Source organism: Myotis nattereri (assembly GCF_964212035.1).
Source record: "Myotis nattereri genome assembly, chromosome: 1".
NCBI classification, from domain to species: Eukaryota; Metazoa; Chordata; class Mammalia; order Chiroptera; family Vespertilionidae; genus Myotis; species Myotis nattereri.
The window spans coordinates 52516036-52533731 of NC_138075.1; the positions used below are offsets into that span (position 1 = coordinate 52516036).

Genomic DNA, 17696 nt, shown 5'->3' on the forward strand with positions numbered 1-17696 from the left:
TCCTCGAGGGTCTCACTAAATTTATTGGCGGTTTCTAGAATATTCTTGAAATACCTTATAACCGTGGTTTTCAACACTATATCCACTAGTTTGCTTTCCTCCATTTCTGTCATTTGTGACCTGTTTCTTTGTCTTCGCATTTTGGCTGCTTCCCTGTGTTGGTAGAGTCGCTTTTTGTGCTAGATGTCCTATAGGGCCCAGTGGCTCAGCCTCCCCAATAACCTTGGGTGGACACTCTTGGTGCACCCTTTTGTGGGCTGTGTGCACAGTCTTGTTGTAGTTAAGCCTTGATTGTTGTTGGTATCACTGGGAGGAATTGACCTCCAGGCCAATTGTCTGTGAGAATCAGCTGTGTCTACAATGGGAGAACTTCGGTGCTGGAGACACCCTTCTGGGGCCAGAGTTGCTTCAGTGGGGCTTTGGTGCTCACTGAGTCTGCCCCCTGAGTGTGTCCCTTATGGATCTGAGGAGTTGTAATCTGGATGGTCCCACTCTGATCACTGGGTACATGGGCTCTTGGTTCTCTAAGGAGGTGCTAATTTAGCCTCTGCCTGAGGCTACCCAGCAGTAGCTATGGAGAGATCTGCAGATTCCTCTTCCTTGTTTGGGGTTTGGAGATGCCCAGATGAGGCCTAGCTGTGAAGCATTGCAAGCTGCTGTGGGGCCTTGGGCCTTCTTTTGGATGTTCTGGGTCTCTCTGACCCAGCTGCAGTTTTTTAGGTAATTTTAGATCTCAGAGGGCCAGGACATTCATAGGCAAAAGCCTCTGCTAGCAGCTTCGGTGGGGCGGGGTCTCAGAGAATCAACAGGGCATAGCAAACAGGTATGGCTGATCCTCAGCCCTGTCCTAAGAGGACCCTGGGTCTCAGTGTCCCGTCTCAGTGTCCCACGGTAATTGCTGCAAGCACCTTTGAGAGAAAGCCGCCCTCGAGTTCCGACCGATGTCAGACAGTCCAGTTTCTACTCGTATGAGTCTGGGTTCCTAGAGACTCGCCTGGAACTGGAGTTCAGAGCCATGGGGAGCTTGTGACTCCCTCCCGATTGAAAAGGACACCGGCATCCTCCATTGCCAACCCTTGCCTCGTGCGCCTCTGTACCTCTGCACTTTACTTCCGCACCGCCTCTGAATCTCAGTGTGCTTTTCTCTTTCCTTCTAGTTGTAGAATTTCCACTCAGCCATCCTTCCTGTCGTTCTGGATGATGTCGTTTTGTCTTTTAGTTGTATTTTTGAAGTGGTTGTGCGAGGCAGCAATTTCAGGTGTTTACCTATGCTGCCATTTTGGTTTCTATTAAAGATGTGAAGCTTTTTAAAAAAACAACAAAAATAAATGTATTTTAGCCAGATTTTCATGTGAATTTTAAAATATTAGACTTCTACCGAAACCGGTTTGGCTCAGTGGATAGAGCGTCGGCCTGCGGACTGAAGGGTCCCAGGTTCGATTCTGGTCAAGGGCATGTACCTGGGTTGTGGGCATATCCCCAGTAGGAGATGTGCAGGAGGCAGCTGATCGATGTTTCTCTCTCATCGATGTTTCTAACTCTCTATCTCTCTCCTTTCCTCTCTGTAAAAAATCAATAAAATATATTTAAAAAAAATAAAATATTAGATTTCTAAGATAGAAAAGGGAAGGAACAACCTTAACATAATATTATGAATATATTATATGGTGAAAAACGAAATATATTCTTATTAAAGTCAGGAACAAAGTGAAAAAGCCCTCAATTATAGTTATTCAGCATAGTTTGGTGGTTACTGTAGTAAGTTAAGAAAAGATAGAATTATAAATAGATGAACAAACTATTTAAATATGAAAAGCAGAATCAACAAAGTGCCAGTCACACACACACAAAAAAGAATATTAGAAATTTGCATGCAAAATCAAGGGGTTCATGAATCCCCTTCAACAGAATATGGATCTTAGGTTAGAGCTGTTGCAGAGGAGAAAATGATGGGTTATAATCAGTCAATACTAATGAAACTAAATGCTTTAGTGACTTCCTACAGATTTGATATCTATTTTTCAGTGCTCTGCCCACTCAATTCTGACGTTGTATTATGAAAGCAGTGATAGAAAATATGTAAATGAATGAGCAGATAGCTATGTTACAAAAACAGTTGGCCAGCTGAAATAGGCCTATGGGTTATAGTTTGCCTATCTCAGTTATGTATTATTTGGGAACTTTTTCTAATCAGTACATTACCTGTGACATTAGTTAAGGTATTTTTTGCTTAAATGGTAGTGCCAGTGGTAACTAGCCCTGTTAATATGCTGTTAAAACCTTAGAGCAGTGGTTCTCAACCTTGGCTGCACATTAGAATCACCTGGGAATCTTCTTAAAATCCTGATTTCTGGGCCTCATCCTCCGGAAATTCTGTTTCTTTTTACTAATGTTGTGGCCCCACCCCATAACAAAGAAACAGAATTTCCGGAGGATGAGGCCCAGAAATCAGGATTTTAAAAATATTCCCCGGTGATTCTAATGTGCAGCCAAGGTTGAGAACCACTGCCTTAGAGTAAAGCAAGCATGTAGAAAAAGAAGGAAATAGCTTCTGGTAGAAGTGAAGGAATTTCTGTATTTAGAAAAGTTGCAGAGCTTCTGAAACTTGAATGTGTATACATATCACTCTGGAAATCAGGTAGGTCTGGGTAGAGCCTGAGCCACTTTGGGGGATTGGTAGATTGGAGGGGAAGGAGCCCAGAATTCTGCATTGCCAATAATTTCCCAGGATAAGCCCATATAACATCCTTTAGAGTTTGAATAGCAAGATACTATGTTTCAGGAGAACACAATATTATAGAAAAATATTTAATTGGGTAAGGGCTGAAACATTAACAAATACATTCCCACTCTCAGTGGTAATACATAATGAATGAATTTGTTATTTGAACATGTGGTGTGGATCCCAGGTTTTCTTAGCTTTTTAGTTTAGTAGCGTTGGGACCTTCAGTACTACTGCTAAGAAGTTCTTGAAATGGTGTAGTTGTCACTGTCTCAAGTGATATTTTTCCTTGATGCTTGGTTTCTCTAAATGTTTTTCTTTTTGTACCTGTCATCACTGGTTGTCATTTTTTTTTTTTATTTCCTTCGTCTCTTACTACATATGTCCTATTAACAAAACTATAGTTATTTACGAATAATGAGTCATTACAGGATGTTTAATTGTTGGAGCGAAGTAGACTGTTGATTTTACTTATTTTACTGAAAGAGGACAAGTTGGAATGTTTAGAATTGTCTTTGGTTTTGATTTTGGACTTTTATTTTGAAAAATTTTATAATTTGGGAAAAGTAAAAAAAAAAAAGGTCAAATACCCAATACCCAAAAAATGTTGACTCAGTTTTTTCTTTTAAAAAATTTAGTTAGCTTTACTGAGATCTGAATTCAGTAAATTAAAATTCAACAATTAATTTTGAGAAATGGATATAGTCATATAACTACTATCATAATCATAATATAGAACATTTACATCAACCCATAAAGTTCCCTCATGCTCATTGCAGTCAATTCAAAACACTTTCAGATTTTCCTTTTTTGGCGTGTTTTTATTTTTTATTGATTATAGAGAGAGGAAGGGGGAGGGAGAGAGAGAGAGAAAGAGAAACAATGATATGAAAGAGAAACATGGATTAGTTATCTCCTGCATATACCCCAACTGGGGATCAAACTCACAACCTGGGTATGTGCCCTGAGTGGGAATTGAACCCACCACCATTTGGCATACAGGGCAGTACTCCAAGTGAGCCACACCACCCAGAACTCTGATTTCCCTTTTGATTTCTTTAATCCATGGATTGTTTAGAAGTGCATTACGTTTCTAATGTTTGAGGATATTTTCAAATACCTCTAACTGATTGAATGGCATTATAGTCAGAAAACATACTCTATGATTTCTACCTTTTAAAGTTTATGGAGAAAGGAGAGGATCTAATGGAGAGGTGGAAGTTACACTCACCTCCTCCCAGGATCATATTAAAATTACAGCAAAATTATAGAACAATGAACCTGGATAACTATCTGAAGACTAGCTGAACTGAAGTCTTACAACTAAGGATATACAGAAGAAGTCACATTGAGACTGGTAGGAAGGGCAGAGACAAGAAAAGGGCTGGCACTGCACCTACATGTGGGGATTGAGAATCTGGAGGTTTATTTCAGCTGCAGAGGTCCCCCCTGAGGAGCATGGGTCTCAACCCCCTACTGGCTCCCCAGCCCAGAGCAACAGTGCTGGGAAGAGGAGTCCATATAACATCTGGCTGTGAAAATCATTGGGGATTCCATACGCCAGGGTGAAATGGGGGACTGCTGGAAACCCAGGTACCCTATTAAAGGGCCGGCCCACAAAGTTTCTCTTTCAGGCACTCACCTGGGCTCTGGAATAGTGATGGTGGCTCATGGGACTGGAGCCGTAAAGGGAGAGATTGGGTTGTATGCTTGCAGTGAAAGGGCTGGAGGACAATGTGCTTATGCCAAGTCCTTCTCCTACACTTCTTACAGATGCTATCTTTCCTGGGTCCAACACTGCCTTCCACATGGCATCAACCTGGGGTTATGCAATAACTATCTTTCTGACTTTGAGGCCCCATGTTAGCCAAGCTTGCACCGGTGGAGGAATCTGTTGGCTGCAGCCAGCCTGGGCCCATGTTGCAGTCGTTTTTGAAAGATTCTTGAGGAAATCTGGGCAAACTCATGGGGTTTCAGAGAGACTGAGTTATGTGACTTTAGGATGAGGGCCATTTTCCTCAAGTGCCCCCACTGGTGTTGTTTTGTTCTGTTTTGGTATCTCCCCCCACCCCAGTGGCAGCCTGGGGAGATGCACTAGCCCCACCTTGCCAGTTCCTTGAGGCCCTGCCCTATCATCAAGATGTGCAGACTCCAAGAAGATGGCAGTTGCCATTGGTGTACACTGAGACTTTGTCTGAGTGGCCTTAGATGCAGTATTGGTGCCAAGTTTGAATCTGCATCAATCTGGGGAACACCACTCGCCCCTACCTGGTGACTCACTGAGAACTTGCTTCATGCAGTTCACATACTGCCAGAGGCTCTTTCAGTGGCTGAGCCTAATAGGCAGCTGGCAGGCAAAGGCAGATTTCGGGATGTTTTGGGCATTTTGCAGACCTGTCCCAGGCATGGTACTGGTGGAAGTTGGCTTTGTTCTGCAGCTTGGCCCCTTCCACAGGGACCCAGGCCTAGCAGAGGCAGCCACCAATGTGGATCACTTAGTAGCTTTTAACAAGAAGTTCAGGGCTGGTCACATGCAGTGTTTGATGTGGACCTGTGCAGGAGCCTGTCCCAAGGGGCTCTAGAACCAACTCAGTGGCTGGCTTCAGACCACATCAAATCATGGACCAGTTAGCACCACAAGTGGCACAACTTAGGGGAGGTCACAGCAGGCATCAGAACCTGCAGGGGGGAATTTTACTTCGTGGGGTTAGCCCCTGCAGAGCAGCTCATACACTGTGGTTGGAATCAGTCTTCCCAGTTAGCCAACCTGAGGGTCAACACCACCCATGGATGGGCCAACAGCCATCAATCTCAACTACAGCAGGGTAACTCACATACCCCACACAAGGACACTGTTAGTGATAAGGTGATAGCACTACTGAGCCCCACAGGATACCAATTATATAATCCCACCCTACCAAAGCTGGGAGACATAATAGATCTATCTAATACATAGAAACAGACACAGAGAGGCAGCCTAAATGGGTAGACAAAAAAACGCCCCAAATGAAAGAACAGAGGAAATCTCCAGAAAAACAACTAAATGCAATGGAAATGAACAATCTACCAGATTCAGAATTCAAAACAATGGTTCTAAGGATGCTCTAGGACCCTAGGGGAAGAATGAATGAACTTAGTGAGAACTCTAACAGATAGTAAGCATAAGAAAGGACGTTGAGACAATAAAAAAGAACTAGTCAGAAATGAAGAATACAATATCTGAAAGCAGAAAGCACCCAAACAGAGTAGCAGAAAGAAAAAGAATGAAAAAAATGAGGATAGTATAAGGGACTTCTGGGATAACATCAAACATAACATTCATATCATAGGGTTACCAGAAGGAGAAGAAAGAAAGCAAGGTATTGAAAATACATTTGAAAAGACAATGATTGAAAGCTTCCCTAATTTGGTGAAGGAAAAAGATGCACAAGACCAGGAAGCGCAGAGTCCCAACAAGATGACTTCAAAGAAATCCACACCAAAACACATCATAATTAAAATGGCAGAGTTTGAAGACAAAGAGAAAATCTTAAAAATAACAGGAGAAAGGCCATTCGTATGATTGAAGTTGTCTCAGAGTTAGCTACAACGAGCTCCAATAAGGCTATCAGTTGATTTCTCAAGAGAAGCATTTTATTTTATATTTTTTACTATTTAAATCTTAATTGTTGAGTGTATTACAGATGCCGCCCCCCTTTTTCCCCTCCATTGTCTTACTCCTCCAAGTTCCTGCCCCACCCCAGGCCTTCACCACCCTATTGTTTGTGTCCATAGGTAACGCATGTATGCATATAAGTTCTTTGGTTAATTTCTTTCTGCCCCTCCCCCATCCCTCTGAGATTTGTCAGTCTGATCCATATTTCCATGCCTATGTTTCTATTCATCAGTTTATCTTGTTTATTAGATTCCTTGTTCATTGATTTTGATTTTTAGATTCAATTGTTAATAGATACATATTTATTGCCATTTTATTGTTCATATTCTTAATCTTTTTTCCTCCTCCTCCTCATTCTCCTCCCTCTTGTCCTCCTGTTCTTCCCTCTTCCCTCTTCTCCACCTCCCTCTCCACCTTCCCTTTCCTCTCTTTCTCCTCCTTCTTCTCCCTTCAACATTTCCTGTAATACTGGTTTGGTGGTGATTAACTTCTTTAGTTTTTTCTTGTCTGGGAAGCTCTTTATCTGACCTTCAATTCTAAATGATAGCTTTGCTCTGTAGAGTAATCTTGGTTGTAGGTTTTTGCTTTTCATCACTTTGAATATTTCTTGCCATTTCCTTCTGGCTTGTGTAGTTTCTGTTGAGAAATCAGCTGACAGTCACATGGGTTCTCTCTTGTAGGTGACTGATTAAACTGCTTTTCTCTTGCTGCTTTTAAGATTCTCTCTTTGTCTTTAACCTTTGACATTTTAGTTATGATATGTCTTGGTGTGGGCCTCTTTGGATTCATCTTGTTTGGGACTTTCTGTGCTTCCTGGACTTGTAAGTCTATTTCTTTCACCAGGTAGGGGAAGTTTTCTGTAATGATTTCTTCAAATAGGTTTTCAATTTCTTGCTCACTCTCTCTCCTTCTGGCACCCCCATGATGTGAATGTTCATACAATTAAAGTTGTCTCAGAGGTTCCTTTTTTTGTTTGTTTGCTGTTTGAATTGTTGATTTGATTCTTGGCGTCCTCTACTCCATTGTTGATTGCCTGTAAATTATTCTTCATTTCAGTTAGTGTATCCTTAATTTCTGACTGGTCCTTTTCATGTCTTTATGTTCTCACTAAGACCCTTGAAATTCTCACTAAGTCCCTTGAAGCTCTCATTAAGTTCCTTGAGCAACCTTATAACCATTGTTTTGAACTCTGTATCTAGTAATTTGCTTGTTTCCATTTCATTTAGTTCTTTTTCTGGAGATTTCTTCTATTCTTTCATTTGTGACATGTTTCCTTGCCTCTGCATTTTGGCTGTTTCCCTATGTTTGTTTCTATATATTAGGTAGAGCTGTTTCCTGGAACTGGTAGAGTGGCCTTGTGTAGTAGGTGTCCTGTAGGGTGCGGTGGCTCAGCTTCCCCAGTCACCTGAGCTGGACACTCTAGGTGCACCCCAGTGTGGGCTGTGTACTCAGTCTTGTAGTTGAGCCTTGATAGCTGTTGGCGTCACTGGGTGGGATTGACCCCCAGGCCAATTGGCTGTGAGGACCTGCTGTGATTACAGCAGAAGAGCTGCTGTGCAGGTGACACCCCTATGGAACAGGACTTGATTTAATGGGGCTTTGGTGCTCACCGAGTTTGCCTCTTGAATGTGTCACTCGTGGATGTGTAGAGTTGTAATCTGGTGTGGTCTGAAGCTGTTTATAGGGTGCGCTTGTTCTGGGGCCTCCTGAGAGATGCAAAGTCATCCACAGCCTGTACCTTGTCTGGGGCCACCCAGCACAAGTTACAGAGTGATTTGCAGATGGCTGCTACTTGTGTTGGGCTTGGAGGTGCCCAGGAGAGGCCAAACTGTGAACCAAGGCAGGCTGCTGTAGTGCCTGGCCTGGGACTGCTTATTGAGAGGTATGGGATGTGCTGAGGTCAGATGCTGCTCATTTGAGAAATTTTAGGAAAGTCTAAAGCCTGAAACAGGACAGCCCATTTATATGGAAAAGCCAGTGCAAACAGCTTGGGTTGGGTAGGATCTTGTAATTACCAGGGCAGGGCAAACCATGTGAGCCAGGTTGATATAGACTCAGATATGCCATCTGCCAGTCAGCCCTGTGGTGGGGGAGGTTTCAGTATTCAGTAGGAACTCTGAACACTTTTGCTAACACTTTTGTGTGGGAGAAAGTTGCCCCTGAGTTTTTGCCCTGATGCCAGACAATTTAGTTTTTCCCCGTATGTCCCTGGATCCTTTCTAGCTGCTGCCCCAGCACTGGAGCTCAGAGGAAGTTAATTCTGAGTAAGTCCCTGCACTCGCCCTTTAAGAGGAACTGTTTGGTTCTCTAGCAGCCTTTGTGTCATAGCCACAATCTCTGCTGTTTTTATAGCGTGAAATTACAGGACTTCTCTTCCCAGCACTGGGACCCACCCTGGGTTGAAGGGTTTGGTGTGGGGCTGGGACCTCTTGCTCTTCACGGGAAGCCTCTGCAGCCAAGATATCCCTCCCAATTAAAAAAAGTGACACACGTGGGTTTTGGACAAGCTTGATTTGCACCTCCACTCCTCCTGCCAGTTTCAGTGTGCTTTCTTCTTTAATTCTCTAGTTGTAGGACTTCCATTCAGCCAGATTTCAGGTGGTTCTGAATGATGGCTTTTCTATATTTTAATTGTAATTTTGATGTAGTTGTGGGAGGATGCAAGTATGTACTTACACTGCCATCTTGGTTACTCAGTAGAAATATTTTAGGCAAGAAGGGATTGGCGTGCAATAATCAAAGGGATGAAAAGCAAGGTCCTACAATTAAGACTATTCTATCCAGCAAAACTACCATTTAAAATTGAAGGAGAAATAAAGAGCTTCCCAGATGAGAAAAAGCTAAAGGAGTTCATCACCACCAAATCAGTACTTTTAAAAAGTACATATTTTACTTAATTTTTTTTTCTTACAGCGAGAGTGAGGGAGAGGGAGAGATAGAAACAGTGATGAGAAACATTGATCAGCTGCCTCCTGCACGCCCCCCTACTGGGGATTGAGCCCATAAATGGGGCATGTGCCCTGGCCAGGAAACGAAACAATGACCTCTTGGTTTATGGGTCAACCCTCAACTAGTGAGCCATACCGGCCATGCTCAAATGAGTATTTAAAATTTTTTAAAAATTTATATATTGATTTTGGTGGGGTGAGGGGAGAGAAACATCAATTTGTTGTTCCACTTATTTATGTATTCATTGATTGCTTCTTGTATTTGCTGGGACTGGAAATCAAACATGCAACCTTGGTGAATTGGGACAATGCTCTAACCAACTGAGCTATCCAACTAGGACACCACCAAACCAGTATTACAAGAAATGTTAAAGGGACTAATTTAAAAAGAAGAAAGAAAAGAAAGTGGGGAACATAAATATGCATTTTATTATATATATAATAAAATGGCAATACATATGCACCTATTAATAATCACTTTGAATGCAAATGGATTAAATGCTCCAATAAAAAGACATAGGGTAGCTGAATGGATAAGAAAACAAGACTTCTATTTATGTTCTTTATAGGAGATCGCCTCCAGATCGAAATGCACACAGATCCAAAGTAAAGGAATGGAAAAAGATATCTCATGCAAATGGAAACGAAATAAAAGCTGGGTAGCAATACTCATATCAGACAAAATAGACTTCAAAAGAAAGGTTATAAAATAAGAGACAGGGTCATTACACAATGGAAAAGGGGTCAGTCCAATAAGAAGATATATATAAAGGAGATATTGATGGGCATAAAGGGAGAGATCAACAGTAATCTATCTATATAAAGCCCTAATATGCACATCGACTGAACGGCGGAATGACCAGCAGATTGACTGGTTGTTATGATGCGCACTGACCACCAGGTGGCAGATGCTCAATGCAGGAGCTGCCCCCAGCCTGCAGGCCCCAACCAGGTTGGGGGCAGGGCCGGCAAGCAGTGTCAGGCCAGCCAAGGTGGGTGCCCCCAAAGGGAGGCGACTGGTGGCAACGGCAGGGGGTGGAGCTGGCAAGCGGGTGGTGCCAGGCTAAGGCAGGTGCGAGGGGGGCTCCAATCACCCTGCCAGTCACCCCACAGATTGGCCCTGATCGCCAGCCAGGGCTAGGTTCCCTACCTATGCACGAATTCATGCACCGGGCCTCTAGTGTAATTATAATAGGGGACTTTAACACCTCATTTGACATCTATAGGTAGATCTTTCAAACAAAAAATCAACAAGGAAACAGGGGCTTTAAATGACATTAGAACAGATGACTGTAACTGATATTTTCAGAGCATTTTATCCCAAAGCAGCAGAACATACATTCTTTTTAAGTTTATGTGGCACATTTTCCAGTATAGACTACATGATAGGCTGTAAAACAAGTCTCAGCAAATTTAAGAAGATTGAGATCTTATCAAGCATCTTTTCCAACCACAGTGGTATGAAACTAGAAATCAATTCCAAGAAAAAAAGAATTGAAAAGTACACAAACACATTGAGACTAAACACCATGTTATTAGACAGTGAACGGGTTAACAATGTGATAAAGTCAGAAGTAAAATGATACCTTGAGACAAATGAAAAAGGAAAGACAACAACCCCAAATCACGCTACCTGATATTAAACTATACTATAAGTCTGTAGCAATCAAACAGCATGGTACAGGCATAAAAATAGACATATCGATCAATGGAACAATAGAGTACAAAAATAAACCCATGTCCATATAAGCAATTAATATTTGACAGAGAGTCAAGAACATAAAATAGGGTAAAGGCAGTCTTTTCAATAAATGTTGCTGGGAAAATTGGACAAATACATGCAAAAACAAAAGCAAAAACTTTCTTACACCATAAACAAATTGGTAGTTACAAGATAGTCACGGGCTTGTAAAGTTCACCATAGGGAGTATAGTCAGTAATAGCTGTATGGTGCCAGGTGGGTACTGGAAATATTGAGGGCGGGGAACCACTTTGTATAGTATATGATTTCTAAGCACTATGCTATACACCTGAAAGTAATAGAAAATAATGTTGACTCTAAATTGTAGTTGAAAAATAAAACTTAGGGAAAAAGAAAAAGAAAAATTATGGACACATGCGTTATGGCCTAGAAGTAAGATCTATTATCTTGATGAATACTTCATATGTCCTTGAAAAGAATATGCATTCTGTTATTGGGTGGAAGATTTTGTGGATGTTTTTTGGGTCAAGTTGTTTGATAGTTTTCGAGTTTTCTATGCCCATATATTTTTGTGTACGTATTTAGTGAGAATTATGACTTCCTACTATAATTAAGATTTGTCCTTTAGTTCTGTCAGCTTTTTCTTCATGTACTTTGAAGTTCTATTATGTGATACACATTTGGGATTGTTATGTCGCATTGATGAATTATGAAATGTCCTTTAAATCTCATAATTTTTTTTGGTTTGTTTTGAAGTTTACTTTGATAATGTAGTGAGCCACTCCAGCATTCTTTGGATTAGTGTTAGGATTTTATAACTTTTCTCATCTTTTTTTTTACTTTAACTCATTTTATTTTTGTGTTTAAAGTGTCTTTAGACAGTTTGTATTCATACTTTCCTTTTTTTAAAACAAAATTACTTTCTGACATTTAATTGTATTTAGGTTATTTACTTTTAATGTAATTATTGATATGGTTGAATTTAAAATGACCATCATACTGTTTGTTTTTTTGTTAGTTCCATCTATTTATAGTTCTTTTGTTAAATGCCTCTTCTCCTACATTTATTAGGATGAATTTGTTTTGTAAAATGATCCTATTTTATCTGCAATTGGCTTATCTGATATACCTGTTTGTTATACTTTTTTAGAGGTTATTTCTGAGCTGTACAATACTCATCTATACCTTATTGTATGCCTTCAAATAATATAATAAACCACTTCATTTATAGTATAAGTGTACTTTCATTTCTCCTGTTCTCCTTTTTGCTTCTGTTGTCATACATTTTTAAAAAGATATATTTTATTGATTTTTTACAGAGAGGAAGGGAGAGGGATAAGTTAGAAACATGATGAGAGAGAAACATCGATCAGCTGCCTCCTGCACACCTCCTACTGGGGATGTGCCCGCAACCAAGGTACATGCCCTTGACCGGAATCGAACCTGGGACCCTTCAGTCCGCAGGCCGACGTTCTGTCCACTGAGCCAAACCGGTTAGGGCATACATTTTTATTCTATACATGTCATAAATGCCACAATACATTTTTAAAAATGTAGCCTGGCTGGCGTGGGTCAGTGGTTGAGCGTTGACCTAGGACCAGGAGGTCACAGTTTGATTCCCAGTCAGGACACATGCCTGGGTTGCAGGTTCAGTCCCCATTGTGGGGTGTCCAGAAGACAGCTGATCAATGATTCTCTCTCTTCATTGATGTTTCTATCTCTCCCGCTCCCTTCCTCTCTGAAAAAAAAAAAAAAAATGAAAAAAAAAATTTTAAAAATGTAAGTCACTTAACTTTTTAAGAGGTTGAACAATGAGAGAAGAAATCTCTTATTTTCTCATATATTTATCAATTCTGGCAATAGTCTTTGTGTGAACACAGATTTTCATCTGGTTTCATTCATTCTGCATAAAAAAGCTTCCTTTAACATTTCTTGTAATGCAGATCTACTAGCAATGAATTGTTAGCTTTGTTGTTTGAAAAAGGGCTCATTTCCCCTTTCCCCCCCCTTTTATCCTCATTTGTGAAAGGTATTTTTACTGGATATAGAATCTTAGATTGAGAATTTTTCTTATACTTTAAAAATGTTGTTGTATTATCTTCTGACTTACATAGAGTTATGCTGTCATTTGTACTTTTGTCTCTCCATATGTAATGTGTCTTTTTCTCTAGTTCTTTGGTTCTAACCCACCCACAGCTGATTTTCAGCCATTAATTTATGATTTGCCTCTGTGTGGTTTTCTTTTATATTCTTCTTAGGATCTGTTGAGTTTCTTGGATGTATAGATTTATAGTTTTATCTTTCCCTCCCCCCCTCAACATGTTTCTTTTCCTCTATGTTCTTTAACACTTGGAGCATATTTATAATAACTGTTTTAACCTCTTTGTATGATAATTTCATTATCTATAATTTCTGTTTCTAATGTCTGATTATTTTCTCAGTTATGGTTGAAAAATATATTTATATTTTTCTGATTTTTTTTTTATATGCACGGTACTTTTTGATAAGATGTAGAGCATTCTGATTTTTACTTTTTTGTGTGTTTGATTTTTGTCTTCTTTAAACACTGTTAGACTATTTTGGTGTACAGTTAAGCTACTTGGAATCAATTAAATTCTTTGGGTGTTTGCCTTTAAACTTTGTCAGGTTAGCTCCAGAGCACCCTTTACTTAATCTGTGGCTAATTTTACCCCTATGAATACACTGCTTTTTCCCTGAGGGCTATACCCAAAGCTTTATATATTACAGGTTTCCTTCTTTGGATAGTAGGAATTTCTTAATATCATCTAAGACTGATTCCAGTTTGTTCAGGATTGTTTCCAAATGTTTTTTGTTCCTCAGTTGGGCTCTCTTTTGTTTTGCTTTTATTGTTTCTTTCATTGTTTTTGTTCTAGTATGTTTGGACAGTATTATGTTCATGGTTGTGTGGCTCTTCTCTGTCCTTTCTTTTTGCTGTGATATAATGTTGGCAACTGCCTTTTTTCCTTATCTCTGAGACCAGCGTATTTTTTTCCCTTCAAGTCATAGTTTGAGGGACTGATTATTTTGTATTTTACCCTTTTCTGCAGTCATGGGACCATGATTATATACAACATTTTCGAGAACTCCAGAACTCTGTTCTCTTTGGGAATTTTAAAAAGTGAATTGTATGACTTCTGAGGGTTAGGGGCAGCATCAGGAGTCCAGTGTGCTAAGCTTTTCCACTTTATCATTATAGTTGACTGTATATACTTCCTTGGCTGCTTGTTTGAGAGATTATACCATCAGGTTTCAGCCAGTGTTGTATTAGTACACTGGCTCTCTTGAAAACAAGAGAAACATTTTCTGATTTGTAACCTTTTTTGATTTTAGTGGTGTAAATACTCCTCCCATTGCTGCTTTCAAACTGCCAGCATAATGCCACTGAACAGAGTTGGGGATAGAATTGGAATTTATGCGCCTGTTTCAGCTCCATAAACACTGGTTATATCCTTTTCTTCTGTAGTTTTAATTCTTGAGGATATTTCTTAAGTGAAAGACTAGACTGCTTTTTATAGTTTTGTTTCTTTATTTTCATGATTCCCCCTTCGTTTTACTAAGTATTGGGTGAGAAAAGTTATGTAATACAGTTTTAATACATGGTCTTATCTTCAGTGTTTTTTAACATTACTGAAATTATAAACACTGATATTTATTTAGGTATAGTTAGCACAGGAACGTAGATCTTATATAGAAGATAATAATGAAGTATACTTGATAACTCTGTGTCCCTGGGTTAAACCCTGTGAATTATGTTCTATTTCAGTTATAAAGATTCAGAAATCATTACTCAGGTCCTTTGCCAGTAAAAGTAAACATTATGTTGCTTGAGAAATTTCTTTGTGTGTGGGACAGAGAAAAGATGACTTTGTTTAATAACTCTCCCAGTTTTGTTCCACCCATGCAAATAATTGAGCTTTTATCACATGTGCTTCAATGGCACAGCAGTAGTTATTGGTCTAAGTTATCAGAAGTGGCAAAATGCTTTATCTGACTGTGAGAGTGTCAAAATACTTACAAACCTACAACCTTTTTCGTATATGGGACAATGCTCCAACCAACTTAGTCATCCAGCAGGTGCCCCAACTCATTTTTTACTCTGATATCAAAACTTGACAAAGACAGTAAGTACAAGAAAACTACAACCACTGTCTCTCATGAACATAGATAAAAATTCTAAACAGAATTATAGCAAATTGAATCCCTATGACTATGGGATTTATTTCAGTAATGCAAGATTGGAATAGCATTAGAAAATTAGTCAATTTGCTATATATTTTTTTAAAATATATTTTATTGATTTTTTTACAGAGAGGAAGGGAGAGGGATAAAGAGTTAGAAACATTGATGAGAGAGAAGCACCGATCAGCTGCCTCCTGCACACCCCCTACTGGGGATGTGCCTGCAACCAAGGTACATGCCCTTGACCGGAATCGAACCTGGGACCCTTTAGTCCCCAGGCCGACGCTCTATCCAGTGAGCCTAACCGGCTAGGGCAATTAAAACCCCAATATAATCATCTTAATTGATGCTGACAGAGCAGGTGACAAAAGTCAACATTTGTTCCTGATAGTTTTTATCAGCAAAATAAGAAGAGAAGAAACCATTCTCAATTTGATAAAAGACATCTAAGACAAACCTATAACTAACATCCAAACTTGTGTATGGTTGAAATTTCCATTACAATGAGTTTTTAAAAAATGTACGTACATCTAAGACAGACCTATGGCTAACACCCAAATTTTTGTGTATGGTTGAAATTCCCATTACAACAAGTTTAAAAAAAAATATGTGAAAGTAAAGTATTAGGATTAGTGAGAAAATTATTTCATACATATTTGTAGATATTTGAATGATCATGGAATCATAATAGAACTAGAATAAGCCTTCAAGATGATTCTAATTCAAAGTGTTTATTTTTCATAGGTCAGTACGGAAATCCTTTAACTAAATATATTAGACATTATGAAGGATTATCTTACGATGTGGATTCATTACACCAAAAACACCAGCGTGCCAAAAGAGCAGTTTCACATGAGGACCAGTTTTTACGTCTAGATTTCCATGCCCATGGAAGGTGAGTAAATTAATTGCTGACTGTATTTGAATTTCACCTCTATTCAATCTAAGTTAAAAGAAGAAATTTATATCCTTAATTTACCTTTTCTAATGGAAAGGTCCTTATTTAGAAATTTGGCCTACACTGGAATTTGGTATATACATTAAAAAAATGTTTTCCTATAAAATGTATTCCCCTTTTTATATTGTTAAGGAAACAGTCATTTTAATACTTTTAAATTTATGAATTAGATCCTCTATTGTGTTATTAGAAGATACATCTTTAAAGAAGATTTTTATGGTAAAGTTATGCCAGAATGATTTCTTTTTTATATACAAAATGTTTTTTTACTAGGAGATGGAATAAAATCTTGGTGCCATTTAAAAAAAGAAAAGATTTTATGTTCATAGTTATCCACTACGTTTTATGTGTTTTATGGTCAGTGTATCTGTTTCTGGTACTAATAGTGAAGGTTCCTGGTTATATGCCATTGAATAAGTCATTTAATATCTCACAAACTCAATTTCATCAGTTCTAAAATGACAACTTGTAGATAGATTGCTTACATATTGCTCAGTTCTCAGACAGAATTGTTAAGGGATAAAGAACAGGGAGCCAAGGGGGAGAGGTAAAAATCAGTTATTAGTGTTCGTTGTGTTCCAGGTGCATAGATACCTTATATGCATTTTCTTATTTAATCCTCTCAACACCCAAACATGGTAAATGTCTTTTTATATCAGAGGAAACTAAGGCTCAAAGAAGTTATCTTCTTTAAAATTACACAGCACAGATTTGGCCCAGACCTGGCTGACTTAAACCCCATTTTTTTTCTTTCTGTCAAGGGTACTTAGATACAAAATTTTTGAGTATTCTTGTCAGACTCTCTTACTTGCCTGCTGTAATTAGTAAATTTACTCCTTTTGTACTTTTTTTTACTGGTGTAATCTTGATTTATTACCTCTTAATAGGTTTCCCCACTTCCACTCCATTTATCATTTAAACTACATGCTATGAGATGACTCTTCCTTAAATGCTTCCTTTTTCATGCCAGCTTATTGCTCTGAAGTCTTCAATTTATAATTATTAGCCAGATTTTTAAACTTGGCTTTCAGTATTCTCTGTAAATTAAATCTAGTCTAATATTCTAAACTTACTCCACTCCCCAACATTGTCTGTTTCACCCAGAACGATCTTCTGATTGCTTTTTAAGCCGGGTACAGTTTATTCTGTGTCATTTATCTTAAATAATTTTCACCCTCTTTTAATGCGCAGTTCAAGTTCTACTTCTTTGAAGCTTTATCTACACCTTCCTTGGAACTTTTAAATACTTCTCTGTATTACTCACATTATATTCGTTCTCTCTTTCTTTTCATGCATGTATTTCTTGTTTATTTTTCTATGACAATGTTTTTATTCCTCACAGGCAAAGAACCTGGCTAATACTTAATGTGTCATTGTTTACACTTATAGTACAGATGCTTAAGAAGTATTTTAATGGATGGAAAGGCAGATAATAAGAAATGCTATGAAACAAAGTATTTTGTACATGGAAATAAATGTATTACTTAAATTAACTTATTTTCCATATTGCA

General features: G+C 38.9%; 1 protein-coding gene across 1 annotated transcript in view; it reads left to right on the forward strand.

The window, feature by feature from the left end:
- The window catches only part of ADAM10 (ADAM metallopeptidase domain 10), a 168303-nt gene that overhangs the window by 30842 nt on the left and 119765 nt on the right, over nt 1-17696 (forward strand). Inside the window, exon 2 of the mRNA XM_081105358.1 lies at nt 15972-16122. Coding sequence (XP_080961484.1) covers nt 15972-16122 — 151 coding nt within the window. The remainder of the gene's footprint in view (nt 1-15971; nt 16123-17696) is intronic.